The 22,968-nt window shown below is 34.3% G+C and overlaps 3 protein-coding genes across 4 annotated transcripts; all 3 read left to right on the plus strand.

The window, feature by feature from the left end:
- The first annotated feature begins 328 nt into the window (after positions 1 to 328).
- Positions 329 to 3,113, plus strand: LOC128172552 (uncharacterized). Its single transcript, XM_052838307.1, has 5 exons — positions 329 to 639; positions 811 to 941; positions 1,181 to 1,296; positions 1,580 to 1,692; positions 2,880 to 3,113. Exons 1-5 carry the CDS (start codon positions 364 to 366, stop codon positions 3,006 to 3,008), a joined length of 765 nt encoding a protein of 254 aa, XP_052694267.1. The 5' UTR covers positions 329 to 363; the 3' UTR covers positions 3,009 to 3,113.
- Positions 3,114 to 3,784: 671 nt separating this feature from the next.
- LOC128172553 (WAP four-disulfide core domain protein 8-like) lies at positions 3,785 to 7,776 on the plus strand. Its single transcript, XM_052838308.1, has 4 exons — positions 3,785 to 3,840; positions 4,605 to 4,761; positions 6,509 to 6,586; positions 7,365 to 7,776. Exons 1-4 carry the CDS (start codon positions 3,790 to 3,792, stop codon positions 7,544 to 7,546), a joined length of 468 nt encoding a protein of 155 aa, XP_052694268.1. The 5' UTR covers positions 3,785 to 3,789; the 3' UTR covers positions 7,547 to 7,776.
- A 489-nt stretch (positions 7,777 to 8,265) lies between these two features.
- Positions 8,266 to 21,935, plus strand: LOC128173840 (mucin-4-like). Of its 2 annotated transcripts, none has more exons than XM_052839515.1 (5): positions 8,266 to 8,494; positions 15,997 to 16,114; positions 16,545 to 16,604; positions 17,227 to 17,508; positions 17,855 to 21,935. In XM_052839515.1, the coding sequence occupies exons 1-5, from the start codon at positions 8,441 to 8,443 to the stop codon at positions 21,433 to 21,435; spliced, it is 4,095 nt and encodes a 1,364-aa protein (XP_052695475.1). In that variant the 5' UTR covers positions 8,266 to 8,440; the 3' UTR covers positions 21,436 to 21,935. The 2 variants fall into 2 exon arrangements, with proteins under 2 accessions (XP_052695475.1, XP_052695474.1); XM_052839514.1 differs by lacking the exon at positions 8,266 to 8,494 and adding an exon at positions 12,713 to 12,815.
- The last annotated feature ends 1,033 nt before the right edge of the window (positions 21,936 to 22,968 follow it).

The raw sequence follows: 22,968 nt of genomic DNA on the forward strand, positions 1-22,968 counted from the left end.
AGGATTTTTTCTCAGTGTCTTATTCAGTGTTAAACAACATTTCCCAGTAAGAGCAATTGAAATTTGATGAATGTATTAAATATCTCAATTTTATGTCAGAGGTTTTGAAACATTAAACCTGATGGGATTTTTTTTATTGTTTTCTAAGAAGTAAAAATAAAAGTTTTTACTTTGAATACGTTAAATTATTATCCGCTTTCATTTACATTTGGACAAAACACAAAAACGAAAAACACTAACGTCCTAAAACATTGATAACGTCGATAACTCGTCCTTTTCTTATCACTCCACACAAATCGATTCTCTTTAGAACGTTGACATTTCTTATCTATACAACCTGAACCAGTTTCGCATAGAGTTAAAATGGCGTTCCATCAATTCATACTGTTTGCCTCGCTTTTTAGTATTGTTACGTCACAGGTACCGATTCCCAAGCGGAAGCTTGGATACGTCTTCGGAGAGGTTAAAGGTCTCACCCCAGTGAACATCGATGCCTTCCTTGGTCCTGTCTGTCCGGATAGTAAAGAGGTGTTTCCTACACTACTACAATTGGCAAATCACTATGGACCGGACGTTCTTACTCTTCGTATGCACATGTTTCCGCTACCGTATCATAGAAATTCATTTCTCGTAGCAATGGTAAGGATGTGTTCAAATATTATTTTTATTTCTTTAATATAAGTTCATAGTCTATTAACACACATTTCAAGTCCCGCTGACACAGAAACATTTTTCTGATAAATCAAGTTTAGCAAGAAAGACTGCTATTCCAAATGTAAGAATGCTCCTAAATTGTACAAATATGTGTAGGGGGCCCAAGTGGTGAATAGAATGATCAGCTCGGCTCAAGGAGTGTACAACTGGACCGGAAGTGTATACGACAAGATCGACACTCTGTCAAACACTGCAACGAAATCAATGTCAGAGATTCAAATCATCAGGTAGTAAATTTCTAATGATTTACCATTTCAATTATTTCTGTCAGTCTTGTTGATATTCTATTATTCTGTGACAATTCGGCATTAATACTATATTAATAGTCAAACAATTTATTATCTCATCTAGATTGATATCTTTTAAAGGATTCATATTGAAATTTCTGAATATTGCAAACATAATTATGTTTCATGACCATATAACGTATAACGTATCATATACGTTATAAACTCTGTCATTGCAGTATGTTGGGTGATATAGCTGCCGGGCTCGGAATACAGAAATCTGTATTTGTCCAGAAAATGGCGGACCCATTAGTTGATGAGGATGCACGTGTGGAATGGAAATACACATGCACTCGTATGTATTATATATTTGATTGGAAACTTAGAGCTTCAAATTCTGCGGTTTTCATCTTATTTTTATTAAACAGACAGGTGCCTTATCAATTAAACTTATCATTTATGTATTTGTCATGAAAGTATTGAATAGTTGCGCCGTACCAACTAGTAATACATATTCATGATACTTTCATTTTTTCTTATTCTTTTCAAATGTTTTAAAATATGTGTAGTCCGACGAGAAGAGTATTGTTTGTTAGATAATGTTATTGAAAGCTGTAATATATTTTTTTTGTACCTAGGTGGAATATCGGGGACCCCCATGTTTACCATCAATGACGTCATAGTAGCTGCCGACGCGTCTTGGAGTCTTGAGGACTGGAGGAAAGTCATTGACCCTCTCTTAAGCAATAATGTACGTTGAAAACGTAACGTTTGAAAATCACCTCATGTTATGGTGTAATAATTAGAAATTTGCCTTATTGAAGTGTAGTTCAAATACAAGTGCATATATATCAACCAGCATGCACTAAAAGAGAATTAAAATGTTCTCCTCCTCTGTGTGTTGTGAGATTAAGAAATCAAAGTCAATATTTCGATTTGGTTCAGTTGTTTTGGGGGCGGTGGGTTTACAGTTTACTTAATTGTTCCCTTTGTTTGTTTTTAACTATAGTTATGACCATTTAGAATGTAAGATGTCTCTTGCACATATAAATGTATGTACATGTATGCAAAGGGATATGTTACAAGTTTGCAGGTCCTAATTATATATAACTTGTTAAAAGATTGGAAAAAAACATGCTTTCTCAAGGGATCAAAATCTAAATTTAACTGAAGCAGATTTAAGTTAGCAGGGCGGCATGGTTGAAGTTAAGATAGCCCTGAATACCTTCACACAAAAGTAGTCTTTTCAATTTAGGGGTTTTTCGTCATTTCTTGTATTATGAAGAAAAGAAGAATATCTTATGGATTATGCCTAAGACAGAACACAATAAATTGAACTTTTAGATCAGTAAAACCTACATATACAAGAATCTTTGAGATTATCATTTTAGTTATGATTTTAATTCATAATGTTCTCATTTAAATAGAGGACCCCACCCTCTAGCCGTAATCTTTAATGTATGCTGTGATCGTATTGACAATTATTTGATTTTCTCTCCTTTTGTTTTCTATTAGCTGTTTGCATTCACAATAATTTTATTTCCCGTCATGTTGTGTTGTGTCAAGCTGGTTGTATTGTCAGTACTTTGATTTTCCATCATGTTGTATTGTGTCAAGCTGGTTGTATTGTCAGTACTTTGATTTTCCATCATGTTGTGTTGTGTCAAGCTGGTTGTATTGTCAGTACTTTGATTTTCCATCATGTTGTGTTGTGTCAAGCTGGTTGTATTGTCAGTACTTTGATTTTCCATCATGTTGTGTTGTGTCAAGCTGGTTGTATTGTCAGTACTTTGATTTTCCGTCCCTGTATGTTGTACCAATCAGAATTAGATTTGCTGATGTCAAACAGTATATAATTTTAGCATTTAAGCTTCCAGCTTTTTGTCTGTTGAACGCAGCTGTTTTTGTTGGCTTTACTTTAATTTTTGTCTCTTTAAGACATCCTACCAGAGTTTCCATTTCACGGGCTGTAAGATCGGCACAACAAAATGTGAGTACCTGCCCGGTAAAATAGAGTGCTGTACCAAGGGGGAGGCGTGTATACCCAACGTGGGATGTCGGTGCTGACGTCACGACATTTAAATATATAGACAGCATCATACATGTACTTGTCAGAAATATGTAAAATACCGGTATTTTTGTGTTGTATAAAAATAAAGAATACCTACCTCACATGTATGTTTTTATTTTGTTTTGTTCTTTTGTCGGTGCTGATGCTACAACACATGAATATTGTCACCATTTAATATTTTCAAAATATCAAAAATATTTCGGGGGTTTTTTTTGGGTAAGAAAAAAAGATAAAGAATATTTACATTACACTTATGAGTTTGTTTCGTTAAGTTATTCAAAACTTACAATTGGGCATGAATGTAATTCAAAAAAAAACCTCAAACATCGCACACTTAGGATCTCTCTGTAAGGTCTTTTTTGGGTTTTTGAGATCAAAGGGAGGAAAATTGATGCTTCGATTTTAAAATCTTTAAAATATTATAACCTGTTGCAATTTTTGATATTCAGGCATGTACATGGACAGTCAACAATGTTTTTAAGTTCATAACAATAAGATTTTCCTGGATGGAAAAACCACATCCCGGCCTAAGGAGTTCTAAAATGTCTTAACTTAATAATGTACGTTGTCATCCTCATGAATAAAAAACCGCTGTAAATATGCTCATTATGATTAATGATTAACCCCTGAATGAAAACTGCTTTAATGTTTTGAATTTTGACAAGAAAGATAATTGTCCTCGATAATTGAAATAGACGGACCGCACGTCCTTTTTGACGACGCACGTGAGTTCTCTCCCTTAGACTGAAGCTTTTCTCTTATGACTGGTAAGCAGATATGTGGTGGACTTTTTTTACTTGGCTCATTCTCTCTGTTGATTTAATTCAGGTAATTTATTTTGTTTATACTGTATAGATTTGAATTATGAAATCATCTCTCTCTCTCTCTCTCTCTCTCTCTCTCTCTCTCTCTCTCTCTCTCTCTCTCTCTCTCTCTCTCTTTTTCTCTCTTTCTCTCTTAATCATATCTGAAAAGTGGTTGATTTATACCGTTACTTTTCTTTCCTTATCATTTCAAAGTTACTCCTCGGACGTTTTTTTTTTATATTTGATTAATTTAAATGCTTTGGAAAAACGTATCTAATTGAATTTGTTCTCTATTTATTCTAAAGTCAAAAAGGATTTTTCAATAATAGCACTGTGAACAAATTATGTTAAGTTTTTACAATTATTTGCAAATTAACCAGCTAAAATATAATTTGAGAGTAAGAAAGTTGTTCATTCAATGAATTTGATTTGAAATATTCTATAGCCAGGGTAGGAAATTCTACCTGTATGCATGTCTATACACAGGCACCTGAATATATAGTAGGGGTAAAATTTTTCGATATATGACTTATTACGCGACTCATTGATAAAAATTCAGGTGCCTAGGGTCTATTGCCCCCCCGTCTGAGAAAAATGGATGGACGACATTGAGACTGTAGTTCCCTATGAGTTAAAAAGTTGCAAGTGTACGGCGGATAAAATCCTTCCCTAGTTTTGGACTAGAAAAATACAAGAATTCTCGACCTCTTTTTATCTTGAAGCACGTGATAAAAAAGTTATTGTATTTTATTGTATGAAGTATTTCTGTTATCATATGCAACTTAGATTTACTCTTCTGCAAAATATGAAACCCTGGCGACACCTTTCTGTCCGGATATTTTTCCTTCAAAATCCGGAGCATGTCCACAACTTCCGGTATGGACGCCATGTGACTGTCACCTTGGAAACATCTGGTGCAAAAAAGATATTGATTGCCCCGCAAGTGAGAAAAATTTTCATTCAATTTTTGTTTAAGTTTTTATTCATTTTTATTTTCTTTTACCAATGTTTTTTGAATTTCTTGTTAAAATTATTCATTTACTATTTTTATTCTGTGTTGGATTTGCGTCACCTGAAATTTTATTTTCATCAAACATCTGCATTGCATTCGAATTAAACGTATAAAACATGTATTAGATAATCCTTTATACTACAGTGTATGACCAAGATTCATAACAATTGATAAAAATCTTAATACAAATACACAATTGCACATTGTTTTTTTCTTGAGAAAAAAAATCCGATCCGGTGAATGTTAAAATCTTGATTAATTGGGATGTCTGCATGTGCATTGCACATTAATTTTAATTAATTTTAGCTGTTATGCTTGCTGACAGCTAGCCAAGTGGTTTATGAATTCGAGAAGTTTTGTTTGTTTGCCAAAGAATATTATGAAATTGGATCTTCCTTTATTCTGTGTTTTGATAAAATGATGTTTGGGATTATGCTGCTTTAAATAGTATGAAGTTACATTGAATATAAAGGATACATTTTTATGATGCTTGATAAAGTGTCGCCTTTTTGGAATGTGCTGTTAATCATTGCTCTAATTTCTTTAGGATATGGAAACCTTAAGTATTATGTCGTTATTTTGTAAATATAGTGTAATTTATGCTTATTTTTTCTCATTATGCTTAAGGGTGCTGTTTACTCAGGGTTTGAGTTCTCAAATTCGGATTGTTGGATAAAGTTCAATGTAATGAGTAAAATTTGTTCTAAACAAAATGAATTATTATTGACGAAACATTCAACATTTTTACTTTATTATGGCATTAGGCTGAAACAAAAATAGGCTTTTAGCCAAACATATGAAATTCGGACTAAATTTTGCAGATTTTGTTTTCCGCGTTAACATTTTTGGCAGCACTCTAATATGAAAAGTTGAGGTTCAATATCTTAATCTATTTAATTTTTCATATTTTCTGATGGTTTAACCTCACTTATTCATTAAAATAAGGGTATGGTACGAATTGCAAAAGTATTGAAAAATGCTTTAAAACGATAAAAGACACCATATCTCAAAATTTTGATCATTTACCACATATAATTTTTATGTCAATACTATAAGGTTAATATAAGCAGTTCCATACTATAAATGTTTTGTCATCATTCAATTTTTTGTAAACTTGGATCAAAAATGGGTAGGGATTTGAAAACTAATAGAGGAAATTCGGACTGGAATTTTTCTTAAAATTGTCGGTGAAATCTAACTGCTTTGTATTTATGAAGTGCCACTACCATTCATAAACTGTATTTCATTTTTTTAAGTGTTAAATGAAAATAACCTACTTTTTTGAAAGTGAACAATAACAATACAATCAAAGGTCTATAACATACAAAAGATGACTTTTCATTATCATCAGTGGATTTTTTTTTTCATTCTGAGTAAACATCATCCTTAAGTAGACAGTTAGTTATTTTTCGAGTTTTTTGGAGGGTGGGGGTAAGATGCTATACAATAGAAGTATACTATCGTTCAAGTATATGGAAGGGGGACTTAGAGAGAAAATCAAATCTTTTAATTTTAACACAGAAATATAACGTAGATGGGGCTCAGACTCAACAGTCCCCGGGAGAGTGGGAGAGGGGCGATTTCTGAAACTGCGTATAATTGTTTTTTTTTTAATTACGATGTAGAACATATTGAGAATATAAACTTCTATTTCATGTCTTTCTTTTTTGCACTTTAGGACAGAAATGCTGCTCTTACGGCTGTGGGTGCCGATCTATGTGCATTATCCCTGACAAAATTCCTAAACAGATCAAATGTAAGAAACCTCTCACCAGATTCAAAACTTTTGGTGAATGATGGCTATATAGACTATATTTAAATCCTTTAGATAAAATGCTCTGCATTTAGATATTGAAAAAAAAAAATAAGATTTTAAAGCTAAAGTATTTTAATTTTTAGTTTACTAATTGTTTGTTTGTTTGTTTGTTTGTTTGTTTAATTGTTTGTTTGCTTTATAGGCCAAAAATATCATATTTAAATTTTCAGGTAGGTCTGAGGAAGTCATTTGTTGACCAACTATACTATACCATGTTTATATTGGTACCGAATATATTGAACATATTTTGAATTTTATTCAACAGGGACAAGGCACAATTTTAGAAACTTAAATCGCCCTTTCCCCTTAGACTGTAAGCTATCAATTTACCCGGAAGCTTCATTTGAAATGTAACATCTTAGATAAATCATGCTATGATTCTTAATAACTGATCCTGATGAAAATGTTCATCTATTAAGGTAGATCTCAGGGAATATCCTGTTAAAAGATTTCTTTTTATCTAAGGAGAAAGTCGATAATCATTAAATTGATTCAAAATGTATACAAAATTATGAAAACATTTTCGATTACGGTTTTCTCGTCTATTTGCTTGACAGACACTGTTAAGGTTGCCGATCTGTCATACATTTTCCGCCAGAAGCTTTACATATCAACCTAATATCTTTCATTTTAACAATTGTTAATGAATTGAGTGTTTGGCTAATTTTGTATATGTATCAATATATAAAGTGGATATAACATTTCATTGTCAATGTAGATCTTCCACTCCTTATCTCCCCTTGTCAGCTACCAAAACTTCCAGGACCTTGTATAGCCGCCATTCCTCGCTGGTGGTACAGCGCAACTTCCGGTCGATGTGAGGTCTTCCGGTATGGCGGATGTTGCGGGAATGCCAATAATTTTCTTTCTCGAGAGGACTGCGAGAAGCAATGTGTTTGACGACATTTCTGAATCGACACTGAGAAAAAATTCTAAACAGATAATTTTGATAAATTTCACATGAAATAAAATTTGGTAGACTTTCATGATTTTTTTTATCGACAGTGTAATCATTTCATTTTCTGTATATATTAATTTGTTTTAAAGAAAAGGTTGAGGCCTGTCGGCATGTGTGAACTCTGTAAAAACTGCAACCAACCTAAATATAACGCAATCAAAAAATAAATGAATATCAATCAATTTTGTGTATATACCTTTTATTGAGAAGTTATATGAAGAAAACGAATAATTGTGTTTCAAGGCCTCGAATACAATCAATCGATCAGTTAATCCATAAAACGCTACTAGGACCCCGCTGTGTACTCCATCAAAAAAACTTCTTGTGTTAAACTTCAAAAATAGAGTATTTAAATTTAGATCAGCAATTTTAGCGTTATTTTGGAAGAAGAAACACTGCTTTGAATCACTGTGCACTACGCGTCAAACTTTTCAGCAACATGACTGATTCAAATTAATAAGCACGATTCATATGAATTTAATAAATTTCATCGCCGCTCGGAGTCATTAAAATCTGTCTTCTAATTAATCTCTATATGTATTTTTTCTGACGTGCATGAATCTTAATCTAAAGGATTATGGTAAAGAATGGCGAATTAAACTGACAGTTATAAATTTGGATCCTGATGAACATAGTGTCTCTCTTTTAGCTGTCGGGATTTGTAATTTTCTGAAGCAGACCGGACCAGTGTTTTCAAGCCTCTGATTTAAACAGCAATGTGACTGCGCATTTTATGCAGTGGCTTGAGCCTGCGTCATATTCATTTTCTAAATTTCGTGTAGAATTTAACGAGGGATTAATTTTCGGAGAAGAATAAATTAAGGATTAATCCCAACATGTTCTTTCTGAATGGAGTGTTCCTTTTGCTCCATCTCTGTGTTTTAGTAACGGTAAGATAGATTTTGATTCAATTATAATTATTTCGTTTAATTACTTATTTTAATCAAAGATACATATTTTTTATATCTTTATTCATTTTTTATATTAATCTTTTAACGCAATATGTAACTATTAACCGAATTATAGGTGGTACGTAAAGACAAACTTCATAATTGTTTGATTTGTGCCTGTGTGTAATGCAAGGGGGTCCATTAACCCCATCGGTTTTCACATTTAGTCGATATTGATAAGAACTGTCATATAAAAAAAGTTTTTCTTGATATTATTGTAATTTTTAGATACTGTTTTGTTGTCAAGAAAATCTGGTTTTGGTTTCATTGATCATGCACAGCGCAACATGAATTGCGTTGTGTTCAATACTTGTCTTCAATACTGTTTCGTTTTAGTATAATTACCCATGAAAATAAAAAAGCATTTTATACATTCTCGTTTTAAATTGACTAGATAATTGATCAAATATATTAGATTGAAAAATTATCTAATCGCATATTAGTTTGTCATGTTAATAGTTCGGATGGGGTGAAAGCGGATCCAGAATTATTTTTCAAGAGGGAAGGGACAAGTCTAAACTTAAAGGCAGGCGTTCTAATGTGTTCATGATAAAACGTACGCTCGATGATAGACGAAAAAATCTGGGAATGAGGAGGGGATAACATCGCCCACCCCCGCCACCACCCACGTATCCGAACAATAGAAATTATGCATGTCATTTTTCATCCCAACTATTGATGATACCGGATTAGGTTGGTTTTGAGAAAAAAATGTTTTGCAATTATCTATGAATCGAAGATAAAAGAGGGATTAAACTCCACTGACGTAAAAATATAATAGTCATCATTTAGAATTTAAAAAAAAAACCTTATCTTTTAATAACGTTTAAACTTAGATTGATAGTACTTTGAGATAGTTGACGGTTTGTTATTGTAATTTTTTCATTGATATTTGGTTGATTTCTTATAACAGATGTTCGATATTGTTTGATGTTGGGTGTTGGGTTTTGCTTGTTTGCTGGCATCAACGTCACTGAAAATTTACACTCGTATACTGGTATTTGTTTCCATATTGTCGTTGCGTTCGATGATGATATCTGTTGTGTTGCAGTTTGTTGAGTTGGTAGTGAGGATTTTCACTTGTTTTGATGACGCGTATTGATGACCAATCCATGTGTTCTCTTCGGGGTTTATGACGTGTCATTTAATGAATCTCAAAAAAATATACTAATCCCATATAACCCCACTAATCCCATATAATCCCATTAACTCCATTAACTTTACTTTTCGTTTAATATTTCGATTTTTCCTATGTACCTCAGTTCCACAGCAATTCTCATTCATTCCGATGAGAAAAAGTCCATTGTTTTTGTTGGGTGGATAATATTTTATCATCTTTTTTATCTGTTTTACACAATAAGAATGTTGAGTGGTCAGCAACATATGTCGTTCAGATTTACCGACAAGTTTCAAAATAATTAAATTTTTGATATGAACTTTATTTTTGAAAAGTAAAATCCTTCAATTTTACTCCATTTACCATTTCCTATATTTCTTCAAAGATATTTTCCTCTAAGGTACGTGACTGTAACAATGGTCATACCATACAGCCCATTTATATCTGTTTTTTTTAAAGAGTAATGCAAATTGATTTATTCTCACTGCATAATAAAAAAATATTTCCCTCAAAATAGAGTAGAATTATTTATTTATAATATTATAAATATTCAAGTAATATTCCTTCTTCTTAATTACTGTTGCATCAAAAGTAATTAAACCAAATCCGTAGCACGTAAAAGCGCATTTTCCAATCTGACCTCAATGACCTTACAAGGTCATTATTGCACAGATATGACAGATACCGTTCCTATTTTTACCTGTATTCACCTGTTGATTGTTACCTGTGTTTTTACCTGTTCTCGCAACGTTCACTCAACTCAACGTGTATGACATGTTATTGCCATATTTGTGATAATGGAATTACATTTAAGCATTTTATTGTTAACGTATGCGTTATTTTATCTGCACAATTTCTATATATAATTCATCAATATGCATTTTTGTCATTATTTTCAGCGGTTCGAAATAATTTTATGCATTCTTAAAAATTCAGAACCGCCACCTTGTTATGTCGTCATACTTTGAAAAAATGTTAATATTTTATCTTATTGAGAACTCGACTAAAGAAAACCATTATTGCCTGCAGATTTAATTCTAAATTCGATCGATTTATAAAAAGCAATGTTAGTCAATCTTGGTATGTTTAGGTACATGTATATGAAATTATTAAAATATGATATTTCTACTGAAAATGTTAATGTACACTTAGATAGAGACAACTTTTATAATTATGATCATACAAACCCAGTTGATCAGATAAGTATTATGATAGTGGGTTTTTTTTTCTTTTTCGTTACAATCATAAACTTAGTCTACTACATTCTTTCTTTTGTGGTTCATGGGTATATGATTGTATTACAGCAAAAATAACCCGCGTCACTGGCTTTTGTGTTTTCTTTTATAAATATTTTTAAATCTTTTTTTTTGGGGGGGGGGGGAGGGGGGGGGGGGCAATAATTGCTCCTTTAACCACATGTGAGAACCTCCAAGAATGAATTTCACTGTTTATATTTACACAAGTCTCTGAATCTCTTTTCTTCCATAAAAGAAAAGTTACAAATAATATTGTTATATTGAATCTGATATTAGTTTGTGCATGTCAATTGAGCTATGTTTTGATCGATGAGAAAAAGACATGCTAAGTCTATATAATCTATAAGGACTGAGTAGGAATTCGGTTTCAACATGTAATAAGTTTACTATATATTCATTTATTTGTTCCTTTGAATTATCTCCCATCGTGGAAAGCTTCAGTGAATGAGAAGTGATATTATGAGATTATGGTATCCTAAAAAGCAATTGCAACTCCTCGGGCCTTTTCGGTCGAGTTCGGATATATAACATATGCGTCTATGACAACCTCGCTTGAAATAAATACATTAAAACCTTTAAGGTTTAAGCTATACTTTATCAATTTGAATCATATATATCTATAATATACACCAGAAAAGAAATACAAGGCTATTTAACAGATGCTTAATTTGCGATTCTTATTTTTGTATTGAATTGTGACATCTGGAAACATTAATACATTCAAGTGGATAAATCAAATAAGAGAAATTATATATCGTGTCTATGCCTGCTTTTCGGCCATACAACTTATATAATCACTAAAATTCGTGGTGGCTCAATTTTAGTGATATTCGTGGGTAGACCTCCTCCACGAATTTACAACCCCGACGAAAACAAATTTTGAAAGAGTTGGTTTTCTTACTGAAACTGAAAACTGATGCATCCACGAAATCACATCCCTGCAAAAAAGCAGAAACCCAAAACATTTACGAAAATTGGCCCCGCGAATTTAAATGAGTCCACAGTATTTTGTTTTATACGAAATGTTCAAAAATGATTTTGACGTTCGTGGTCCCACCGAATGATAGACTGGCTTTGACATGCTGTATGGTTAGAAAACTTGTATCATGCACAATTGTACAAAACTTGTATTACACGTATAAGAGAACGTGTTTACCCATCTGTTATCACATTAATTGTTTACATACATGTACATATATATACTGAAGCTACTAATTCTTGCGGGCTTTAGCTATAAATATAGCTATAAGATGTATGTACATTTACCTTTATACATGCTAGTATGTGTTTATATTTACACATTAAATGAAATATGCTACATGTTTAACTTAGCTAATTCACCACATGTTTCTCCTCGTGAATAAAGTTGTTACTAAAATCATTAAGAAAATATAAATAAGTAAATAATTGAATAAATGTATATAATTAAATTTTAATCGTAATTAATCCTATGAAGAAATCACGAACTACGAGCCAAGTTGTCCTAAAGTTGTTTAAACACACCACATTATGTTTTTAATTGTATTATAAATGTCATTTTTTATCCGCAGGGAACTAAATATTTGTATAAATAAAACACGAAAACAATTGGACAATGTCTATTACTTGTTGATCTCTTTTCTTTTCCTTCCTTTTGCCAACAATACAACGAGTAGGAATAAGTTAGGTTTTAAATCTACATAACAATTTGACACACATAAAGTTTTTCCTCGTTTCTATTTTTTTTAACACAGAGAGAAATGTTCATGAATATTTAAGTAAAAAGTTCGCCATAAATCCTAGCCTTAACAAGGGTTTGTGTCGCGGTAACTTTTAGGAAATGGAAAATAATTATAAGCGTGCAGCCATGAGATCGTGTGTTCAGTTATTATTTCTAATTTTAACAGGGGTAAGATTTTTACATTGATATCATTAACGCAATTTTATTAACTCTCTCTTTTAACAGCAAAAAAGACGTATCTATTTTTAATTTTTTTAGCATTATTATAATGGCATTCATGAAAAATTGTTTCATTAATTATTGTATTCTCCGTGCAGATCTTGCTTTGAGTCCGTTTTCTAAAATAGAAAAATCGTGTGTATATGGTTTTAGAGAGAAAGCATTTTCAAAGGTATGCACGACGATGAGTAAAATGAAGGATTTATTGCCGAAATCTCCGGTTCTAATTCGTCTGCTTATGTTAATCATTTCGTCAGCCGGAACATCTTACCATTATAATTCAGATATTTGTATAAAAACTTTAATGCTTTTAATCAAATAACGTCTTTCAGTGGAGACTGGAATATGAAAAGGAAAATAGCATTCACTTTTGTAAATTGAGGAATGTAACAAACGAAGCTTTGAACGTTTTAAATTTAGCGAGTACTATATTTAGCGTAATGTGATTTTTAAACAAGTTACAAGCCAGGATTTGAGCGTATTTCTAAATGAGCCTAGTTTTTGGAACTCACGATTGCTTTGTTAGAGACAAAAACGTACTCCAGCGACCAGGCTAAATTGTTAACCTATTAATTACCGTTAGTTGGAACATGATAGTCTTGAACTATAATACATGTGGACTATCATATATCCTTATCATATTTTTACCCTTTTTTCATCGTCTATTTTAAATCTGATAAGGTTTATGTGCGCTAGGATTCAATCGACCTCGAGCATGCTTTATATGTGTACTTTGTATGATTACAAGATAAAATGCAAATATACAAACTTGAACTTGAAAAAAAAACATACAAATTTAAATGCAACATGGGATGACAGTTATGGTTCCACTATTTCAAAAGTAGGTCAATGATAATGCTGTTACTTCGAGCATAAAATGAAGCATTTAAACCACCTTTGAAAATGGTTTTGTTAGTCCTCAAAACCAGTATAAGATCGTTTAACCATTGTGTGCGGTGGAATGAGATTTTTCGATTATCCTTGAATTTCTACTCTATACTTTATCTTCTTCTTTTATCATTAGTACATTATTTGTACGTTAACTAATTTCAAAGCAAACATTGTTCTTTACAAATCCTATAAAGAACGTTAAATTTCATTTTCACTTACTCGTCTTCTTTTAATGTTTTTTTAAACATCCAATTATTCAAAACAAACTATAACTTCCTGCAGACAAAGAGTTAACGCCAAATTTCTTTATGCAAATACAACTGTACAAAGTCTGGCTGAAGTTAACCATGAACATAGACTCCTTAATTTAAGGCGGTATATTTGCACTGTTAACCCCCTCTTCTTCCTAATGAGGTCGTATGTTTAACATGACAAGTTAAGGCTGTTCACGTCTTTCCAGTGAGCTGTTGCACATCTGTGGTTTTTTGGCCACAATTTTATACCACCTGTTTGACTTATACATTTTGTTGGTATTAACTAAGTTCTTTATTCATGCATTTTTATTTGTTTTTTAGTGTATGTATATTTTTTAAATGAGTCGACCACTCCCAAAATTCCCACAGTCCTTGAGGAAAGAATCGAACAATCCCCCCCCCCTTTTTTTTAAAAATCAGACCATCCACATATAAAATTATATATGTAGAGGGTCTGATTTAAAAAAAAATGTTTGTTTTAGGTAAATTTGTGCAATGAACGTATAAATAAGATTAGAAAATATGTCATAAAAGGATAATTTAATAAAAAATGAATAAATAAAGTCCCGGGGTCTATATATTTGGGGGTGGAAAGGGGGGTCGACCCTGTCCTCAAGTACCTATGAAAATTCCCAGTCATTTTGTTCCAGGATAGGAACAATCATTAAACTAACTTTGAATGCATAAGTTTAAAGGGACATGGTCACGATTTTGGTCAAATTCTATTTTTTTCTGTTTTTATTTTTCACAATGCTTTAAAAATGCATTTGTAATGATCAAATGGAATTTGAAAACCAGTCGTAGAGTTATCTTTGTCATGTAAAGAAGGCTTATGTCCTGTATTTGTTTACTTAAGTTTAATATACCAGCTTTCAAGCTTATTAAATTACCTTTTTATTCATTTTAAGCATTAATAAACGGTTTCTATTACTTAATTCATTCATTTTAGGTAAAAACAAAACTGGAATTTTCACATTAAAATTCAAAATATAAACAAAAGCTTTGTTTACATAGCAGATAATTGTAAATGTAAGCTCTGTAATTCGCTTTTTACTCAACGAATGACAATGAAATGTTGGTTGCTCATTAAAAATGCATTTCTGAAATATTGTAAACAATAAAATCCAAAAACAAATTATGAATAAAATTGTGACCGTTCCCCTTTTACGATCATATTTTGTTTTATCTCCACATATGAATGGAATGAACGTTACTGTAATTTTCACCATGGGATGTATTTAATCCGTAATCAATTTAGCTTTTGACCCTTTTGTCAGGTACTACATTGTAGATAAATAATAATTTCTTCTGATAAACAATTCTTTTAAACATGAGCTTAGACTTGTGACGTAGGCCTGTCTATTTCATTGCTGGCCACTCAGGCATGGCTCTTTGAAATCAACACGATTTGTCTCGCTTTTGAGCAAAGACTACGCAATCGGTGTATATTTCGCTTGACACCAGCGTCATTTTAACTTTTTTCGACGCAAGAAATAGATCGTTACATCCTACCGAAAGTCCAAGGCCTTGTTACAATGGTTCTAGTAAAAATTAAAAATATTCTTTTATCAGGGTAGTGGAACTTCTGAAAAACGATATTCTCACTGTTTTAATGTAGATCAGTTGGTTTGTTTGTTTCTGTTTTAAGTTTATTGTCTGATTGTCTCTCTGTCTCTGCCGTAGGTCAATTGTCTGGTGATTGTCTGTTTCTATAGAAAGTCAGTTGTTTTTTCTTCCGTCTTTGTTATACATAAATTGTATGATGATTGTTTGGTTCTGTTGTACGTTAATTGTCTAATTCTGAAGTATGTCTGATTTTTGTTTGTGGATTGTTTTTTTTTTTTAAAGGTATGTCTGTTTTGTCCAATTGTCCGTTTCTATTGTAGCTAGGTCAATCGGTTGATGATTGTCTTTAAAAAGACAATTACCTTATGTCTTACAAATCTCTATTTAATTGACTGACGGTCTGTTTGTCTTTGTTGTAGGTCAATGCCCAACTTTCCGGACAGCTCCAGTTCGCGGTTAAATCAGGAACATGTCCAACCGATATCTGTGTGTCTGTTTTTGACAATGGGTGTACCAGTGACTTAACGTGTCCCGGAGGTAAGAAGATTGAGAATAAGATAAAGAAAGTGAGAAAGAGACAAAACAGCGAGAAAGAAAAAAAAAGACATACAGAATCAGACTTACTGGGGGAGAGAGAGAGAGAGAGAGAGAGAGAGAGAGAGAGAGAGAGAGAGAGAGAGAGAGAGAGAGAGAGAGAGAGAGAGAGAGAGAGAGAGAGAGAGAGAACAAGAGTTGTTGTAGAAGGGTAATGGGCTGATAGAGGTTATAAAAGTACAAAGATTATGAGAGGAGAAACGAGAGAAAAAAATTCCTTTTAACGTTCACTACTGCAAATATATAACTTGTTAAATTTTCGAATAGTTAGCTAACATATAGGGAAAGTCAAGAACCACTATACTTAGCTCTGCCTAAACGTTAAAGACAAAACTAACATATCTTAATCATGTCTTCGATCCTTTCGTTTCAGATTTTAAATGTTGTTCAAACAACTGTGGGAAGAATATGTGCTATCCTCCAAAAGCTCAAGGTAAGTATTTGACAAAGTGTCCCTTGCATACATATACTAACTAACCTCCATTGATTAACAGCGACAAGTTTACCTTGTATTTCACTCACATTAAGTTGTATTTCATGTAATTTCGAACGACCAATGAAATGGAATTCGCGTTAAATACAACATGCAAGTGAATTTCACTTTGTTAAATGTTAATTTCACATTAACTTAAGTGATTTTTTTTTAGTTCTATACATGTTTTATTTTCGGAAATAATGTTTGTTGTATGCAGTGGCGTCGGAAGCAAATTAGAGGAGGGGGAGGGGGCTAGACTTATCCAAAAAATGATGATATGGTTATGTCTTACTTTGCAAATAAAAGACGGAGTCTAAGCCGCTCCTAGACCCCCCCCCCCCCCGCCCAGTTCCGACGCCTATATGTTGCAAATATTTTTCTTAGCAGTTCATCAAATGTTAAAACTGATGAGTTTTTAACTTTTTTGCCCTTATCAGTAGCCAGTACCCAAATTTCTTTTCACTATATTTATACGCAAATTTTTAAGGTCAGAATTACTAAAAATCGTAGTAACTAATAAATAAATGTATCCATTCTCTTTTATTTTAGTAATACGACTTCATTTCTCTTTTAACAACAGCTACACAACAGGAACAACCGCTACACGTGTCGTTTGTTCAAAATGGCGGAATGGAGTTTAACAACCATTGCTACTACAACTCAAAGTGGTACAGCGCCGGCCAAAACCTAATCAGTCGAAATGGCGACGTCTGCACGTGTGTTAACAGAGACAAGATCACGTGTTCTCGATCAAACAATAACATGAATAACAACAATCAACAAAGTAACAACTTCAACGGTAACAGGAACAACTTTAATACACAATATAACAACAATGCAAACAACGGTCAACGTTTCCAACGTAAGTACCGCTATTTTCTGCTTATTAATTTACAATTTAAATGGATACAAATTTGAAAAAAATCCTGATTGTCACTGGATGTTATCATATATCATATGATTCTATGTATTACATTTTAAAATATCTGAGGTAATAAATTCTGGGTTTTAATTTCTGAAAGTGTCAGGTTTTATGAGTATTTTTCAAATAGATATCTTTATTTTCTTTGATTTCCATTCTTTTTTTTTCTGAAAAGATGCTTATTTTCTGCGTTTTTCATTATTAGTTAAAAGAATCATCTGCAAAATTTCTAGTTAAAAGCTATTCCATAGAAATAGTAACAACGGGTGTCTCTCTTTAATTCCAGAGAATTCTCCAGTCCAACAGCAAGCAAACTTCCGCATGGGACCGGACACGTGGCAATCTTCGTGGACCACCAAGGCCCCACCAACAACCACCACCCAGCGGGAAGCCACCCCTCATCCCGCCAAAATCTTCATCCAAAATATAAATCATAACCAGGTCATGAACGGTTTGGGAAGTAACCAACAGGCAAACGGACAAATGTACAACAGTCTCGGAGACCACAAGATGACACAAACGCCTGCCTTCTTTCATGCGAGTCCGGTTAAAGAGGCACAAGCCAACGGTGTAATTAACGGACATGTGAACTTCCATGACCCTTTTGAACCGGCAAGTACGCATGCGCACCAGTCTTTATTCGATAAAGGATTTCCAAGCATAGCCAACAAACCTTTGTATGTTCAGGAACACAAGACGGAATCTAGCGGACCTTACAAGCCAATAATGGACGGGAATGTAAACTTTGGCTTGCCTAGTAAACAGGCGGGAAATGTTTGGGCGGGCCCACTAACGACAGAAATAAGTGTGATGCAAGAGGTTGGTTCGCCCGGTGGGTCGCATCAAGGACAAAGCGTGGCCCAGGAGTACAATCCTTGGGGCGTCACCCAGACCTACGAGAACACAGGCTTCAGCCAAAACGTCGTGGAGAACATCGAACTAGGTTTGCTCGAAAGTCAGACGCAAGGCTTTGTTGCCTCCAGTGACTTTAACGCTGCCTTTTTTGGAGGTCAAGAGCAGCCTCAAGATATCAGTAACCCATCCAATCAAAACAATAGACAAGTAAAGAGTCAGTCTCTTGGTCAGTTCCAGCAGCAAATTGCAATGCCACCGACCAATATCAATCAAAACTTCAATCAACAGTCCATGGGTAGTAGTTTTCAAACAAGTAATGTTAATTACCAAAATAATCCGAGCGTTATCAATAATGGTATGGGCCATGGATCGGAATCACATATGTATCAGCCAGCGGATCAAAGGAATTCCCAGTCCTCTTTTCAAATGCATAATGTTGAAAATCAAAATGTGAATCCTCAATCAGTATTTGGCAGTTCCAATCAATATGATAATCAATACCAAGGAACTCATACTTCGAACGTGAGAATGCAAGAAATGGGAAATCCCTTCCAACAACCTGCTGAAAGAAATCCTTACCCACAACCCGTTCAACAAAATCCTTACCCACAACCCGTTCAACAAAATCCTTACCCACAACCCGTTCAACAAAATCCTTATCCACAACATGTTCAACAAACATTTGCAGAGCAACAACCCTGGTCAAACCAACGTGCAGAAAATGCCAACCAACAATGGGCACCTAAGCATCAAATCTCTGCTAATGGTCCAGCAATCTTTCAACATGACCAAAGTCAAATTTCTAATGTACAACAAAGGATCGGCTCAGGGAACATTCAAAATTTAAGTAAGCAACCAACAATGAATAATATTTGGGACAATGCAGAGGAAGCCAATCAACACAACAACAAGAACAAAGCCGATAAATTTTCGATCATCCCAAATCCAAACGAAAATCTTTCCCAAGGGTCACAATTTACATTTGGTAATGGTAGAAGCCAAGCTAAAGTGCGAAACGTCATTAGTTTCGAAGCATTGCAAAGTCAAAGTGATTTAAGACGCTTTAATAGTAAGCTAGCAAGAACACAGTTTTCCTTAAGTGATGCCCAAGGGGGTCAACCAACACAGATAGAAACTCCGATTCCTCCGACAACGAAAATTGTCGAAAAAACTACAGCCAAACCAATTGAAACCACTGAAACACCTAAAACCAAGACAAAGTCGGACATAGATATCCAGCCCGCTGTTGATGAAATTGTTATTGAAACCACCATACCTCCAAAAACTTCCACACAGAGTTTCATACAGTTCTTGCAGTTTGTTTTGGAACAGAGAGAGTTGGTTAAAAGTAAAGCAGATGCAAAAGCGTCGGAAACTATTGACACCAGTGACTTCGTGAAAAGTAAAACTGCTGCACCTACGACGAAGATATCCGTAAAAGCTGAAACAGTGGCATCTACAACAAAACTTCCTTTAAAGAGTTCATCATCAGCCCCAATCACACCCTCTCAAAGCACTTCGACTGCTGCTCCTACAACGCAGAAACTGACAACTGTTGTAAAAAGTACAACGACAGTACCGACAACACCAACTGCAGCAGCGATAACAACAACAGCAGCCAAGATAACAACAGCAGCCCCAGAAACAACTACAAAAGCAAGGACAACAACAGTCAAAACGACTGTTGTTACTGCTGCCCCAACAGTCGCTTCAACGGAAGCTGCTACTCCAGCAGCTTCTACGACCACGTCCAGTGTAACACCAGCCGCAACCACCGCCGCAACCGTTATTACCACTACTGCTGCCAGCAAAATGAACTCTATTGAACCGACCACGTCTGTCAATTTTAGTAAAATACCAAGCACATTGAGATCCCTATTGGCTGACATAGACAAACAGACCACAGTTCGTATAAAGTTTAAGAAGTCAAATGATGCAACTCCTGAAATATCCATAGAGTATGTCACGCCTTCACCAAAGAAAGATGAAAAACCGTCGTTAAAACAGGTGGCTACTTCCACCATTCCTACTACGACATTCAAATATGGACCAAATAACGCCGCACAAAAACTATCCTTCAAAAACCCGATTCCGATAGAATCAAAAGAATCACGCATAAAGATTGTTACAGACACGCCTCCTCCAAAAGTTGTTACGTCTACTGAAAATCCAGGTTCGACACAAGCCGGTGTTCCAGACGAAAAGAGTGGGGGACTAACTAATTCGCGCTTTTCTCATTATCAATTTACCGACAGTTCTCCAGTGCGTATGGATGTGGTCGATTATAGCAAAGATATTCCCTTGAATGCAAAGCAGACGACAACAGCCGTGCCAGCGGAGACACCGGGTGTTTACAATGGGAATTCAACCAACTTCGGTCCAGGAAACATTGCAAAGCAAAATTCTCCACCAAAGACCTCGAACAGGCAACAAGAAGAGGAGGCACTTCCTGCAAATGCGACATTTTTCCAAAAGATTATGTTTCTGAAAAGACAAAAGGCTGCCAGGGAGAACCCGGTAGAAGCGCTGCAGAAGTTCGGAGACCCGTCAGCCAACATGCTGAATCTCATTAAGCTGCTCCCAAAGAACAACAACAGTCCGATGGCTGCGACAAACGAAGCTGCGTTATTTACATCCAAGGTGGAACCACCTGTGAGAAAGACGACATCGAGAGACACTGCCACCACTCCTGCTCCAAAAAAGTCACCCAAGGTCGTTAATAGGAATGTTCCTGCTAAGACTAACACTAGGGTGAAAACTCCATCGGGTAATATGCGTACTAATAGCAGAAGCAATTCAAGGAATACAGCACAGCGGAGGGGCTCTAAAAATGTCCCTGTGACGCCAAAAGGACGTCGACCACAGTCAAATAAAAAGAAACCACAACCAAAGAGAAACAAAAACCAGTGCATATATTTTGGAAAGGTCTACAGAGCTGGTCAAAGGTTTAAGAACGACAAGGGACAGAAGTGTAAATGCCAGCGAGGAGGACGAGTCAAATGTAGACGATAACAATGTCGCAAGTGACGGCGTCTGTTTTCAATTTTTTTTTTTTTTTAATTTTTTTTCGTGAGATGTGTCAGAGATTTTACCATGTTAAAAATAAAAAAAAAAACTTTTATAGAAAGACGAATCACTTAGTTTTTTTTTAGTTCGAATAACTCTTAAATAGATTTATATACCGGTATACGGTGTGATTATAATTAACTTTTTTTTTTATTTTAAAACGAATTTAAGAAATGTAAGAAATTGGCGTGGTTGTTTGACACACTATTTAATAAGTTCCATATAAGTGCGATGTAGTTATATTATGGGGCATTACCAGCACAAAGTCAAGTTATGTCCCTTAATTTAGGACCTTGCAAATACTAGTAGACATAAGATCGAGGTCATGCGCGGATCCAGAAAATTCGAAGGGATCCGTGGAAGGGTTTGGTATTGGGGAGGTCCGATGTATATTTTCGGTAATTTGACTATGCATACATATGAAATTCGAATTTCCATTAGTTGGGGGGGGGTGTCCGATACACATCCTATTGACCCCTCTCCCCCTATAGCCCCCCCCCCCCCTGCATGAGAATTGTTTTAATAAAAACAGCGCTTAAAAATACTACACCAGTAAATGGTAACACTATTGATAATGCAAGTGCTTAAGTTTATTGTTATAATGAATGTTTACATAATGTTGCACGATTTTGTGGAGACTATATATAGTTGCTAGAAATAAATGAATCCAAATAGAACTTTGTGTTTTATTGTTTATTGATATATTTTCATTTTAATCTTTTAATTAATTATACAATAGTCAATATTACAATATGCTCCGGTTTCCTGTCGCCAGACTTTTTCATTCTTTCTACAATAAAACAATAACTTAAATCACATCGAAAAAGAAAGAATAACAAATTTTAACAAGAGAGTACAATTAAAAATAAATTGGTCCCTAGGATATAAAATCGGTTTGTCTCGTGATTAAATCCCCTGAGATTCAAAGAGCTTTTAGGGGCACTTTATAATCATCAGCCGCTAAAAAATGAAATTACGGAAAATATTGTGAATCATTTAAAATTCGCGGGGGTCAATTTTCGTGGATTGTGGGGCTTTTGTTTATTCGTGGGGATGTTATTTACTGGATACGTCCTTTTTCAGTTTCGGTAAAAAAAATAACTTTCAAAATTTGTTTTCGTCGAGGATGTAAGTTCCCGGGGGGGGGGGGGAGCTATTCACAAGTACCACGAAAATTAAGCCACCATAAATTCCAATGATACCACAGCATTTAAGAAATGGAACAAAGAGTGAATATTCCCAGATAACCCGTATGACCATTCAGACATTCGGTATAGAAAGAAATCTTTTTTGGCAGCTTCACTTTGCAGCGCACTTAACATTAATTTCAAGAATTAAAATTCTCCTTAAAAAAATTGGAGAAAGAAAACCAAAATGAACCAAGTTTGAAAGCACGTAGTAAAATTTCTGTAAGTAACGGATTGAAATTTTCTTTAATTCAAGAAAGGAAAAATAATGCAAAAAAATACCGTCATAACT

Source organism: Crassostrea angulata, chromosome 2 (assembly GCF_025612915.1).
Source record: "Crassostrea angulata isolate pt1a10 chromosome 2, ASM2561291v2, whole genome shotgun sequence".
NCBI lineage: Eukaryota > Metazoa > Mollusca > Bivalvia > Ostreida > Ostreidae > Magallana > Magallana angulata.